The sequence below is a fragment of the Strix aluco genome, chromosome Z (genome assembly GCF_031877795.1).
Source record: "Strix aluco isolate bStrAlu1 chromosome Z, bStrAlu1.hap1, whole genome shotgun sequence".
NCBI classification, from domain to species: domain Eukaryota; kingdom Metazoa; phylum Chordata; class Aves; order Strigiformes; family Strigidae; genus Strix; species Strix aluco.
Genome location: NC_133971.1, coordinates 94,189,920 through 94,204,493, shown reverse-complemented (window position 1 = coordinate 94,204,493; position 14,574 = coordinate 94,189,920). Strand labels below are relative to the sequence as shown.

Genomic DNA, 14,574 nt, shown 5'->3' with positions numbered 1-14,574 from the left:
ATGCTTGACTTTGCTACCTCCCTGCTGTCTCATCCCTCCTGTCCACCACAAGCTGAGGGTGCTCAAGGGGAGGACAGCATCTCACTTTTACACCCCCTTTCCCCCCAAACTTGGGGCAGATCACATCTAGGCTCTCATTTGGAGCCTAAGATATTTATTAGGGTGTAAGAGTGGGGATGGATGGATAGATGGGCAGCTAAACACCCCCAGGCAGCCTCTGAAAAATTACAGAAACATCCAAGTTGGAAAAGATCTCGAAGCTCCTCCAGTCCAACCATGAACCTCACCCTGACCGTTCTCAACTCCACCAGATCCCTCAGCGCTGGGTCAACCCGACTCTTCAACCCCTCCAGGGATGGGGACTCCCCCCCTGCCCTGGGCAGCCCATTCCAATGCCCAACAACCCCTTCTGCAAAGAAATCCTTCCTAAGAGCCAGTCTGACCCTGCCCTGGCGCAGCTTGAGGCCATTCCCTCTTGGCCTGGTGCATGTTCCTTGGCTCAAGAGACTCATCCCCCCTCTCTGCACCCTCCTTTCAGGGAGTTGCAGAGGGCCATGAGGTCTCCCCTCAGCCTCCTCTTCTCCAGACTAAACCCCCCCAGTTCCCTCAGCCGCTCCCCATCACACCTGTGCTCCAGACCCTGCACCAGCTCCATTGCCCTTCTCTGGACACGCTCGAGTCATTCAATATATATATAATTATGTATATATAAAATAAATATATAATTATATAACAAGAAATGCAAGCAGGGGCTGGACTGTGGGGGGAAGGCACGAACACAAGGCTGCAGATGGAGGGGGCACTGCAGAGCACTCCAATGGTGAAGGCGAGACACTTGAATTCAGCAAAAAGGTGGTTTATGAAACAAGAAACGCTCGGCTTTGACTGTTTTGCATAAGATAAGGAGCTCACAGAGGCCTGAGCTGCCCCATATCTTCATCTCCAACACTCCCACACTCCCCATTTGGGCACCAAGTCGCATGGCAAAGCGTTCAGACCACAAACAGCAGCGACTGAGGAAAAAGGGATTAATGTGGAGATGTTCTAAAGGGATAAACAGCGGGATTAGTGACTCCTGGGGATAAAAAGAGTAGTAAGAAGGAAGAGAAAGGAGCCTGCACAGCTGGATGGAGAAAGCATCGGGGTAGAGACAGGGTGACAGAGAGAGGGGGATGCACTGAATCATCTCCTGAGGGTCCTCCCCTGCTAAATATGATATTCTTTCCCCTAAAGAGATGTTTGCAAGTAAGCGAGCACCCAGGGAGCTTAGAAGTGTGTTTATCTGAGACAGGGCTAAAATTTAAGCCGTCAGGTCTAAGCAGCCTGTGAAAGCGCAGACCCAGATCTGGCCGTGACCTTGGCAGCTTGAAATTCATCTCATTTGTTCCGGGGAAGTTTCAAACAAACAGATGCCCCTGTGCTGCTCTTACCACATGGAGAAAGGGATTTGAGCAGCAAACACCGGGCAAATGGTGGGAGAAATGCAGGCGAAGCTGCTCTGCTTCAAAGCTGGTGAAGGCCAGCACCCCGCTGTGGTCTAGAGCATCTCCCAGAGTTGGAGAGCTCCCCCTTTCCCACCAAATTATCCTAATTAAATGGTTGCCTGCTGCAAGCTGTGCAAACAAGACACATTGCCAAGTAAGGGCTATTATTTAGGTACTATATGTATTTCTAAACTGTGTTTAAAACTCTGCTCACAATCTACGGCAGTTATTATTTGCCATTTTCACACTCAGCAGGATGATTTGGGATTTGAGAAACATGGGGTCAGAAGAGCTGTGACCTTTTAGATGAATAGCAACACACAACCTGCAATTTTTCGCCATCAGACTAAGCATATTCCAGCTATAAATCATTGTAAGGGAAAAAAAAATCCAAGCGATTAAGACGACCCTTCCTCACCACAAAGGCTTGCAAGGAAACATTATGCTAGAGGTGTAGCTCTGCACTGCCTTTAGAGGTTTGGATCTACTGGGTCTTTACAGCAATTAATTAGCCAGTGACCAGGATTTCATCTGCTTTTGGGCAGCTCTGCATTAAGACTAAGATTTGGGACTAAGATTAGGACTAAGATTAGGACTAAGATCCCTGTTCTTCTCGACGCCGGTCGGCAGCAGGGTGGAGGCTCAGCAGCTTCAGACACGGTGACGCTCCGGTCCTCTCCCTCTTGCTGATGTTTTCTGCAAGAGCACAGACCAAGGAGCTTATAAATCTTTATGAGCCCTTGAGGAAAGAGAGGTTGAAAGAGAAATATGGAAAGGAATTGATTTTTCTGAGTCAGCTGAGAAGAACTGGAAATCAAAGGTGGGACTGACCCCAAGCCCCACCCAAGCCCTCCTGTCGTACCTTTGCAGCGTTTGTCACCCAGTTTCGGCAAACACAGCCCTCCCCCTCGCCAGAATTTACAAATAACTGACATGATTTGCAGTGCGGGCTGCTCCCCACAGCGCTGCTATTTTTGGCTCTGCTCTGGAGTGGTATCCAGGTCTCTCTGCACAGTGGGGATCTGACATTTTTTGGCACTGATGCTCCAGCCTCCCAAACCTGGGAGGGATCGGAGGATGCTCGTGCAATGGCATCTTGCAAAGTTACGTCCTACCACGAAGCCGCAGCCCTGACCATCCTCCTGACAGCTCTTTCCCGCTGCACTGGCTGTTATTAAGGCGACAAAGAATTGCTTAGAAATAATAATTCTGCAGCAGACACGGAGAGATGACTCCTACCTTGATCCTGCAGTCCCTGACAAGATGATGCTCCTCAAATCAGTGACCTCCTGCATTCACATAGCGCTACCATCTTTGCAGGGGGTTTCTCCAGGAGTTACCCTCCTTGGGAAAAGCTTCTGAATGCACCTGGCTTAAAAAACCCAAAACCCACACACTTAAAAAGCCGGGAGCCTCTTCCTGAGTTGGGTAATAAATAATTGGTGAGGAAGGGAGCACAGGAGGGGGAGGCAGCAGTGACAAGGACCCCACGCTCACTCCCCGATGTCCCTTGTAACCTTCTTCCTTTTCCCCAGCCTTTCTTTCTCCCCAAACCCCAGACTTGAAACCAGAACAGATCAACGCTCAGCTTCAGGATCACAAGATCATCTTTTCACCATCCTTTTCCCTCTCATCTTCCCTGTCTCCCTGTGCAAATCAAAGCTGTGCTGGGCAGAAACCCCCTGGTAAACGCAAAGAGAATTTAAACCTCGGCACAGGCCCAACGGCAGGTCCATGGGGGCCACTGAACTCATCCACATGAACATCCAGCTCAAGAAAACAGATTTATATCTTATCTTACAATAACAAATAGTAACTTTAAGCAGAAACCAGCTGCTGCATCATGTCTACTGGTGCAGACCACACGATACTTTGCTTTCTCCTGGGACCACGTGGATCTGCGAGCTGATGAAGCCTCCGCCACGCTCCTCCTCTGCTCAAAAACTCCAGCCTGGATGGCAACCCGCATTAAACATCTGCAACTCCCTTCAAAACCCATTAGCGTCGGGACTGCGTGTTCCAGAGACTTCTCACCCATTTTCCTTGCCTCCCTCCCTCCCTCCCACGCTGCCTGCCCACTGTCAGCACAGCCACCTCTCCCACTTTGAGCTGCTCCCAGCTCCAACCTCCCTTTCTTGAGGGTGCAGGAGAGCCCGGGGCAGCCCAGCCGTGGTGGCCGTGGGATGCTGGGACCCTCCCCAGCCCCATCTCAACACACCCAGGGCTATCCCACCACGTGGGCTTCGTTGCACGAGACTGCCATGCTGAATTCAATTTCTTAGAGGAAAAATGCAGTTCCTTTCATAGCTGCATTTTTGCCTGAGTATAGAACTGTTTTCAGTACCTTAAATCATTCTGCGGGGTTTGGCAGCTGCCTGGGAACGTGGCCCTTCGCAGACGAGCCAACAGCCCGTGGCTCACTAATTTGTTGTCAGAAAGTACCACTTTGGGGGAGTTTCAGCCCTCTTTGGGCAGACAGAGGGGAGCTGGCAACAGCAGCAGCAGAGGAAAACAAAGTCAGCCCCAAGGAACCCCCAAGGAGGGGACGGATTTCCCTTACTCAAGGGCAGGTATTTGTTTTTCTGTATTTTGCTTCATTCTCCTTTCCCTCCTCCTCCATCCCAGCCAGAGCACCGCAAGAAAGCGTGCACAGACCAACGGGTGGGATCACAGGGGCTGCACCCAGCCACTCACAATTATTATTGCATAATAATACAGTATGTAAGTACCACAGAGCAAAAAGATTTTATACGTTCTTTGGATCTTGACCTTGGATGAAAGAATATGACTGGATCTCAAAGACCCATCCCTCTTGCCCTACGAATAATTCAGACAGAGTTGGGTTTTTTGAAAATCAGGTTGGTACAGAAGTGAGGATAAAGATAAGCAGAGTGGCTGTGGATGAGCCAGGTACCCTTTCGACATGCTTCCACTGCGGGGATGAACAGCAGCTTGTGTTTTATAAAAACAGCAAAGAAAGAAATACAGAGCTTAGTCATTTAAGTAAAGCGAGCAAACACACGCCCCCCCACTGTCCGTTGCTGGGATGGAATAAAATATGTAAGTATATATTTGATATATATGATATAAAGCCACAAAAGACACCTGAAGGGCACTTGAACCCTTCCTGTGCCCTGCTTGCTGCTTTGCAGTGCTGTAGAGCCCTGGGATGAGCCTGGCAGAGCCCAACCCACAGGCTTTGCTCAGGAAACACGTCCTGGCTTGGAGCAGGGAGGGCAACCACCACCCCAGCAGTGCTTACAGCTGTCCAAACAGCCTCAAGAACCAGTTTCTCCCAAGAATTTCAGAATCATCTCGGTTGGAAAAGACCTTGAAGATCCTCCAGTCCAACCATGAACCTCACACTGACCGTTCCCAACTCCACCAGATCCCTCAGCGCTGGGTCAACCCGACTCTTCAACCCCTCCAGGGATGGGGACTCCCCCCCTGCCCTGGGCAGCCCATTCCAACGCCCAACAACCCCTTCTGCAAAGAAATCCTTCCTAAGAGCCAGTCTGACCCTGCCCTGGCGCAGCTTGAGGCCATTCCCTCTTGTCCTGGCGCTGGTTCCTTGGCTCAAGAGACTCATCCCCCCTCTCTGCACCCTCCTTTCAGGCAGTTGCAGAGGGCCATGAGGTCTCCCCTCAGCCTCCTCTTCTCCACACTAAACCCCCCCAGTTCCCTCAGCCGCTCCCCATCACACCTGTGCTCCAGACCCTGCACCAGCTCCGTTGCCCTTCTCTGGACACGCTCGAGTCATTCAATGGCCTTTTTGGAGTGAGGGGCCCAAAACTGAACCCACTCATCGAGGGGCGGCCTCACCAGTGCCGAGTACAGGGGTGAGATCCCTTCCCTGTCCCTGCTGGCCACGCTAGTGCTGATACAAGCCAGGATGCCATTGGCCTTCTTGGCCACCTGGGCACACTGCTGGCTCCTGTTCAGTCAACTGGCAATCAACTCCCCCAGGTCCCTCTGACTGGCAGCTCTCCAGCCACTCCTCCCCAAGCCTGTAGCGCTGCTGGGGGTTGTTGTGGCCAAAGTGCAGAAAAGAAGAAGAACCACCACGGTCCGATCGCTTCACCCTACATGCATTCAATGCCTCCCCATGCCGGCTGGCGGTTTGCTGAGACAGCACCAGCCTCGTTGATTCGGCATCACCTACCTTGTGTGAGTAATGTTGATCCACGATTCTGGCCAGCCCGAAGTCACCAATTTTCAGCACTAAGTCCTCTGTACTGATAAAAATATTGGCTGGCTTGAGGTCACGGTGGAGGACGTTGGCCGAGTGGATGTATTTCAGCCCCCGCAGCAGCTGGTACATGAAGAGCTTGGCATGCTCCTCAGCGAGCTTCCCCTGCTCCAGCAGCCGCGCCAGGTCTGTCTCCATGTACTCCTGGACGATGTATACCATGTTAAACTTGAAAAAATCCCCCCGCAGGTTGGTCCCCTTCGGTCCCAACACCTCGTACACTTTCACAATGTTATCGTGGTCCAGGCGGCGGATGATTTTGATCTCCCGGAACGCGTGTTTCATGCTCCGCGCGTCGCCGATGGTGATCTTCTTCACTGCTACTTTGCGGCAGCTCTTGCTGTCGAGGGCTGACAGCACCAGCCCGTTGGCCCCAAAGCCCAAGGGGCGAAAATTAATGAAGCGACAGCCCAGGTCGTACCCGTACATGCTGGCGATACAGTCGCACTTCTCTGCCATCGCGGGCTCCCTCCTCTTTCAGTTTTTTCTCCTTCGTCACTTGAAAAGCTGAGAGAGTTGAAGGGCTTCCAGATCCCAAATGTGGTTGGAAATCAAGCGCCTCATTATTACTTACAGATGCTTGGGGGGGTCTTGCTCTGAGCCCATCGCTTCAAGATGACACACGGACGCAGTGAAAATAGATGCGAGCGCACACACACGCGTAAAATGTTTCAAACTGAGTGAGAAATCAAGGGGTAGAAGAGAATTTCCAAGCAGCGTGGATAAACGCAGCCCAGAGAGCTCTAACAAAACAGAAAGGTTATTTTTCTTGAGATTAAAAGATCAGCGCTGCTAGATTTTTCAGCCACTTTCTTGTTTTCCTCCTCCGATGTCCCCGAGATGATGCTGAAGCGCAGGGCTGGTGGCGGGGGCACGTCCCCGGTGTCTCAGTGCCGGGGCAGCCGGCTGGCCCCGCCGTGGGGCAGAGCCCAGAGCAGCCCCATGGCCCCTCCACTGCCCCAAACCCTCCCTGCCCACAAGTTTTGACAGTGTTTTCCCCACCAGTGAAGCGCATCCAGCCACTGGTCGGGCTCCCCAGCGGTCAGCAAAGCTTCACCCTTCTCGTCACTCCTTTTTTGATACGGGCAGACTCCATCTTCCCCATCAGCAGATAGAAATCTCGATGGCAGCAAATGTTTTGCAAACCAAAACTCACTTCAGCGGCTGCGTTCAGCACAGCAAGTTGCCACATTTGCAGTTCCAACACCTTCCCCTTGTACTTTTTTTGCTTGCGAAGTCAAGCACCATCTGATTTTTACGGCTCGACAGAAGCGTTCCCTGCGCTGCACAGCCCCGTTATCCCTCAGCAGGTCTCAGCCCCGCTCCTGGAAGAAAAGAGGAGATGGATTCATTTAATACCAGCACTGCCTATGTAATGGCTTCCTGAAAGTTAACCATGAGCAAAACTGTGACCTTTCAGAGACTCATTAATTATCCCCTCCAAAAGCATGCATCATTACCAGCATTTTTCAGATGGTTAATTTTTTCCTTTTCGATTCGTAATATGCAGAAAATTGTAACCCTTCCTTTCCCCTTTGTTGTTTCTTCTTTTTAAAATTTTAATCCGTCTGAAAATGTTACAGAGCAATTTGCAGAAGGCAAAGGTTCAACAAGGCACTACATCTCTGACTGCCCGTTTAAAATACATCACAAGGAAAGCTCGGTAGTGGCCCACAAGGGGATGAATCCTCTCAGCTGAGCAGCTGAGAGCAGAGAGCCACTGACTTTTTCAGATTGTAAAGCCCAAAATTTCTTGGGCAAATGAGGTGGTGCCACCGGGCCAGTTTTGTGAAGAGCCTTAAAAAATGGCTGCGAGGGTGGGCCACTCCCTGAATTCGGAGTTCCGCAGCAAAGCTCAGCAGCAGGCTGGGGATGCTGCTGGCTCGTGCTGCTGGTTCGTGGTCGCAGGGAGCTGCCGACTCACAGAATCACAGAATCATCGAGGTTGGAAAAGCCCTTGAAGATCCTCCAGTCCAACCATGAACCTCACACTGACCATTCCCAACTTCACCAGATCCCTCACCACTGGGTCAACCTGACTCTTCAACCCCTCCAGGGATGGGGACTCCCCCCCTGCCCTGGGCAGCCCATTCCAACGCCCAACAACCCCTTCTGCAAAGAAATCCTTCCTAAGAGCCAGTCTGACCCTGCCCTGGCGCAGCTTGAGGCCATTCCCTCTTGTCCTGGCGCTTGTTCCTTGGGTCAAGAGACTCATCTCCCCTCTCTGCACCCTCCTTTCAGGGAGTTGTAGAGGGCCATGAGGTCTCCCCTCAGCCTCCTCTTCTCCACACTAAACCCCCCCAGTTCCCTCAGCCGCTCCCCATCACACCTGTGCTCCAGACCCTGCACCAGCTCCGTTGCCCTTCTCTGGACACGCTCGAGTCATTCAATGTCCTTTTTGGAGGGAGGGGCCCAAAACTGAACCCACTCATCGAGGGGCGGCCTCACCAGTGCTGAGTCCAGGTGTAAGATCCCTTCCCTGTCCCTGCTGGCCACGCTAGTGCTGATACAAGCCAGGATGCCATTGGCCTTCTTGGCCACCTGGGCACACTGCTGGCTCATGTTCTGCCAGCTGGCAATCACCCCCCCCAGGTCCCTCTCTGACTGGCAGCTCTCCAGCCACTCCTCCCCAAGCCTGTAGCGCTGCTGGGGGTTGTTGTGGCCCAAGTGCAGCACCCGGCATTTGGCCTTAGTGAAACTCCTCCAGTTGGCCTCAGCCCATCGCTCCAGCCTGGCCAGGTCTCTCTGCAGAGCCTCCCTACCCTCGAGCAGATCAACACTCCCACCCAACTTGGTGTCATCTGCAAACTGACTGAGGGTGCACTCGATCCCCTCGTCTAGATCATCAATAAAGATGTTAAACAGGAGTGGCCCCAAAACCCAGCCCTGGGGGACACCACTCGTGACCGGCCGCCAACCGGATTTAACTCCATTCACCACAACTCTTTGGGCCCGGCCATCAGCCAGTTTTTTACCCAGCAAAGCGTGTGCCCATCCAAGCCACAAGCAGCCAGTTTCACCAGAATGTTGTGGTAAACGGTTTCAAAGGCCTTACTAAAGTCAATGCTCCAGGCCTGCACAGAGAAGCTATTTGAAGAGGGTTAAGGGTTAAAGTGAAGACGTATGGACCATATGACGGCAGGGAGGGGTGGAGGCAGGGCAGGGATACCCTCTGAAGAGCATCAGCCAGCAGTTACCAAGTAGTTTGGCAAACACTGCTCGCTTCTGTAGTTGGAAGCAAAAATAATTACAGCCTCTCTTCAATCCAGCAATTATCTAACGCCTGGTTTTGGATGCAAGGATTGAATAGAGAAAGCTACTCTTGCTGTTAGGAAGGGGGGCAATGCACAGCCAGAGAGATGCCTTGATCCATGGTCAAAGAAAGGAAAAAACAAAAAAGGATGAGAAACAAGGAATGAAGGTGAAAAGGAAGGTAAATAAATCCTGAGGCTCTGCAAGGACAGCAGGAAAGAGCACCCCATGCAGGAAGGTTACTCCTGCGTTGCAACCCAGCTGTGTGGCCATGCAAAGGGAGTTTAAACTTCAAGAAGGTGGTGCTGGGGGGTCTGAGGACCATGGGAAGGTTTAAGGGCAGGCTGGGACCTGATGAGCAAGCAAGGGGCTGCAAGAGGTACATCTGGCTGCAGCAAAACCGGGGTCTTTCCACTTGTGGTGATTAACTTGAGTTTCTTAAGCCTGCGCTGAAGACCTCGGTCTCTGCAGGGGTCTCCTGGATGTCTAAAGTTAAAAAAAAGCAAGAAAAGTAACAAAAATTTCCTACTGGCAAAGGGAACTCTGTGAAATAGGGCTTGAGCCAACATCCTTCAATAAGGTGAGGTTTGAGATCCGTCTCTATAACCCATCTCTCAGCCCCATCACCCAGAACCCACCACATTTCTCAGCTTTTTGGTTCTACGAGCCAAACTCCACAGGGTTTGCTGAGACCAGGTAGGACTGGATGGGATGCAGCGCTAGCTCCCACGCCGAGCTTCTTGGCTTATTCTAGATGCAATGGAAGGAAACCAAGTTTTGCCTCGTCAGCTTAATTATTAACAATTAGTACAGTTCTAGAAGCACTGAAAAGGAAAACACAACACACGAGACTAAAAGGGAAGGAAGAGCCCCATTTTATCTCATGAGCAAAGCCATGGGCTTCAGAGTGGCCCTGGTTACATCTCAGTCCCTGGCTGAGTGATGACCCCGCAGAATCTTCTGCACTTAGAGGGGTTGAGGGCAGAATCACCCCTAAAAGGATGGCAAACCATGCTCCTGTCCTTGCTTTTGTGGCTGGGTCCCTCCCGCTGAACCAACCAGGGAAGAGGTGCTTCAGAATATGAGGAGACCCCTGTGTCTTGCCCCTATACTCGGCACTGGGGAGGCCGCCCCTCGATGAGTGGGTTCAGTTTTGGGCCCCTCACTCCAATAAGGCCATTGAATGACTCGAGCGTGTCCAGAGAAGGGCAACGGAGCTGGTGCAGGGTCTGGAGCACAGGTGTGATGGGGAGCGGCTGAGGGAACTGGGGGGGTTTAGTGTGGAGAAGAGGAGGCTGAGGGGAGACCTCATGGCCCTCTCCAACTCCCTGAAAGGAGGGTGCAGAGAGGGGGGATGAGTCTCTTGAGCCAAGGAACATGCACCAGGACAAGAGGGAATGGCCTCAAGCTGCGCCAGGGCAGGGTCAGACTGGCTCTTAGGAAGGATTTCTTTGCAGAAGGGGTTGTTGGGCGTTGGAATGGGCTGCCCAGGGCAGGGGGGGAGTCCCCATCCCTGGAGGGGTTGAAGAGTCGGGTTGACCCAGCGCTGAGGGATCTGGTGGAGTTGGGAACGGTCAGTGTGAGGTTCATGGTTGGACTGGAGGAGCTTCAAGGGCTTTTCCAACCTTGATGATTCTGTGATTCTGTAACTTTCCAGTAAAAAGCCCCATTTGATATTCAGGTGTCAACAACTGCACAAAAGTCAGAGCTTTAGATGTGGGCCAAGGTTTCAAACTATTTTCAAGGGAGTGCTGCCAGTCACAGAAGGGGATGGGGTCACCTCTCCTTTCTCTCACTGTTCAGACAGATCAGCACAAAGATACAGCTCGCTTTGCTAAACCCTGATGACGGGATGACCTGGCTCCTGGAGCTTGATCTGCCTTAAGAATGGTCAGGGTGAGGTTCATGGTTGGACTGGAGGATCTTCAAGGTCTTTTCCAACTGAGATGATTCTGAGACGCGCCATGGCCGAGGGACCAGCAAGCAACATGCTCCCACAGGACTGATGGCTGTCTCCGTTTGTCCTTATCTCTGCCTCCTCCAAGCAAGACAGCAGCAAACCCAAAGGATCAGGCTGAGCAGCCTTCCCTGAAAGGTTACAGGAGTTCTTCTTACAGTGCTCTCTATTATCCAAATCAGACATCACTTCTGACCGGTTATTCCATTCAAGAAATTAAATAAAGCCTGCACGCAGCCTGGGTGCTGCTCCCAAGTTATCCGAGCAGCTGATGCCTGGAAATTGCAGCGGGGGGAATAACTATTTAAATGTGTATTTCCAACAAAGGGCTGGATCCTGGAGCAATACAGCTGCTAATCAAGAGGGAGTTGGGGGATGCTGGCCCCAGCATCAGCAATCCCATTTTTTTTTCCCTCTCTTCTTGGTTCTCCGAGTCTATTGTAATGCAAAAGTATTGAAAATGAAGAAGTCTATTGTCATGAAAAAGTATTATTTCAGTGGCCTAATGAAAATAGCTGCCGAGTCCAACAGCAGTCGTAAAACCAGCAGCGATGCTATTTGGCTGCAGATGACAGAAAACGTGGCTTGTTTTCATGGAACTACGAAGCAGAGTCCCAGGGGTTTTTCAAGATGATGAGGCCAAGATCTGCCATCCACTTGAAAAACCAAATTCAATGGGAGCTTCAGGGCAAACTGCAGCAGAACACAGCCAACAGGTCCTGAAGCACAACAAAGGGTCAGGAGCAGAGAGTAATAAAAATTGGCGGTTACACCAAGACGACATGCCAGGAAAATACATCTAACTTGTTTATATTGCTGGAGTAACCCCAATTTTTTGCTCATGTGCTCGACAGCGGGTTTTGCTGGGGTGCTGGAAATCAGTAAAACACAAAGGGCCACTAGTTTTAAGGGATTTGAGAGTTAAGTTTATTCCCACCCCCTTTCCCACCCGTTATCTATCCTAGTTTAAAGCTAGGCAAGCTTTGGGGTACTTTCAGAAAGCACATATCAAAAGTTTTCTCTGTTGGAAAACTCTCCTGTTCTGCAGACCATAAATCCCATCGATTTAATAAATCATGTGAGGTCAAAAATCATCATTCAAACCTACAGCACAGCCGGAGGGAAAGGTCAGGAGCTGCCACGATTCCTGTGCTTCCACCAGCTGCCTGGGCACGGAGGGGCGATGGAGGAAGGGATACGGTTGCTTATACAGAGAATTATACAATCAAATTCCCAAGAAACATTGTGCATGTAAGAATAATGGAGGAAATGTAGAGACACGTTCCTTCTTAATGAACACGGAACTATCTTACAGTTTCAATTTACCTCTCACTCGCTTTTTCACTGAGAGCAGCTGCAGCAGCTGCCTCTGCACAGATGCAAACAGAGATTTTTATCATCGGGACCCCTCGTGCCATAAAACACAAAGATGAGGGAATTAAGAAGTTTTCTTTTATTCTTCCATTCTTCCTCTCTCTCTTCCCCCCCACCACTCTGCACAAGGAAAGCATTTGCCCTCACGTTGCTGCTGGGATTTGCGCTGAACTTTCTGCTCCCTTCGCTCCTCTGAAGGCTTGGGGGGGCTCTGGGTGCCCTCGCACGGGCTCGGGGTGGGGCTCTGGGTGCCCTCACATGGACTTGGGGCTCTGGGTGCCCTCGCACGGGCTCGGAGAGGGGACTCTGGGTGCCCTCGCATAGGCTTGGGGCTCTGGGTGCCCTTGCACGGGCTCAGGGTTGGGGCTCTGGGTGCCCTTGCACGGGCTCAGGGTTGGGGCTCTGGGTGCCCTCGCGCAGGCTCGGGGTGGGGCTCTGGGTGCCCTCGCACGGGCTCGGGGCCTCTGGGTGCCCTCGTATAGGCTTGGGGCTCTGGGTGCCCTTGCACAGGCTCAGGGTTGGGGCTCTGGGTGCCCTCACACGGGCTCGGGGTGCACCTCTGGGTGCCCTCGCATGGGCTTGGGGAGGGGACTCTGGGTGCCCTCACACGCGCTCGGGGTGCGGGCTCAGGGTGCAGCTCTGGGTGCCCTCGCACAGGCTTGGGGAGGGGACTCTGGGCGTCCTCGCATGGGCTCAGGGTGGGGCTCTGGGTGCCCTTGCACGGGCTCAGGGTGGGGGCTCTGGGTGCCCTCACAGGGGCTTGGGGTGGGCTCTGGGTACCCTCACACGGGCTCAGGGTGGGGCTCTGGGTGCCCTCACATGGGCTCTCGGCTGCCACCTCCCAGCATTTCCCCGCACAAGACCCATGACAATGTGATGAGCTTTTCCTTTTCACCGAACCCCCTCCGAGTGGCGGCGATCCCTCTAACTGGCTGAATTCATTAAAGCTCAAGTGTCCTAACAAGATGTCTGTTATTAACAGAGCACCACAGGTGCTAATTAAAGGAGGATAACAGCAATCTCTCACTTAAACACCTTGTAAGGGGCCGGATCCTGCAAACCGTTATACCTGAACCACCTTTTCAACTGGGCCCAAGATTAAACAATGTGCTGCAAAAGCAGGAGGGGTCTAGCAGGGGCTGTGCTCATCATATAGGCTTAGCTTATCGATTCCTGTATCAGCTGGATCTGGCAGGAGCACAACGAGATTCATTTGTTCATCCCCTCTCTTCACCCCAGCATCCCTCTCTGCCTCAGCAAAAGCCTTTCAAACGTCCTTTATCTCTGCCTCAGCGCTCCCCGCGCCACAGCGTTCCCGCCGGGGCCGGTGGAGGCCATCTCCGACCCGGAGGAGCCGAGCAGCAGCGACCCTGCGGCGGAGGGTGCAGCGGACCGAGACTGGGGAGTTTGGTGCCCGCTGCTCCTGTGATGGACTCGTATGTCTTTAGGAAATCTCTCCAAGCTTTAGTCACAGTAACGGAGTTACTAAAGCAGAGGGAAATACAGGCAAGAGTCCTGCAGCTCTTAGCTCCCGGGCCAGCAACTGCTTCAAGGCTGAAACTTAATTAGTCCTTTCCATCAATAAACACGGGCTCCCGGTGCTCAGTTACAGAATCACAGAACCATCTCGGTTGGAAAAGACCTTGAAGATCCTCCAGTCCAACCAGGAACCTCACACTGACCGTTCCCAACTCCACCAGATCCCTCAGCGCTGGGTCAGCCCGACTCTTCAACCCCTCCAGGGATGGGGACTCCCCCCCTGCCCTGGGCAGCCCATTCCAACGCCCAACAACCCCTTCTGCAAAGAAATCCTTCCTAAGAGCCAGTCTGACCCTGCCCTGGCGCTGCTTGAGGCCATTCCCTCTTGGCCTGGCGCTGGTTCCTTGGCTCAAGAGACTCATCCCCCCTCTCTGCACCCTCCTTTCAGGTAGCTGGAGAGGGCCATGAGGTCTCCCCTCAGCCTCCTCTTCTCCACACTAAACCCCCCCAGTTCCCTCAGCCACTCCCCATCACACCTGTGCTCCAGACCCTGCACCAGCTCCGTTGCCCTTCTCTGGACACACTCGAGTCATTCAATGGCCTTTTTGGAGTGAGGGGCCCAAAACTGAACCCACTCATCGAGGGGCGGCCTCACCAGTGCCGAGTCCAGGGGTAAGATCCCTTCCCTGTCCCTGCTGGCCGCGCTAGTGCTGATACAAGCCAGGATGCCATTGGCCTTCTTGGCCACCTGGGCACACTGCTGGCTCCTGTTCAGCTGG

The 14,574-nt window shown here is 52.6% G+C and overlaps 1 protein-coding gene across 3 annotated transcripts in view; it reads right to left on the bottom strand.

Annotated features, from left to right (window-relative positions):
- The window catches only part of LOC141918543 (mitogen-activated protein kinase 4-like), a 54,867-nt gene that overhangs the window by 23,057 nt on the left and 17,236 nt on the right, over positions 1–14,574 (bottom strand). For all 3 annotated transcript variants that reach the window (XM_074813169.1, XM_074813166.1, XM_074813167.1), the window contains one exon: positions 5,647–7,058. In XM_074813169.1, coding sequence (XP_074669270.1) covers positions 5,647–6,192 — 546 coding nt within the window. In that variant the 5' untranslated portion in view covers positions 6,193–7,058. The remainder of the gene's footprint in view (positions 1–5,646; positions 7,059–14,574) is intronic.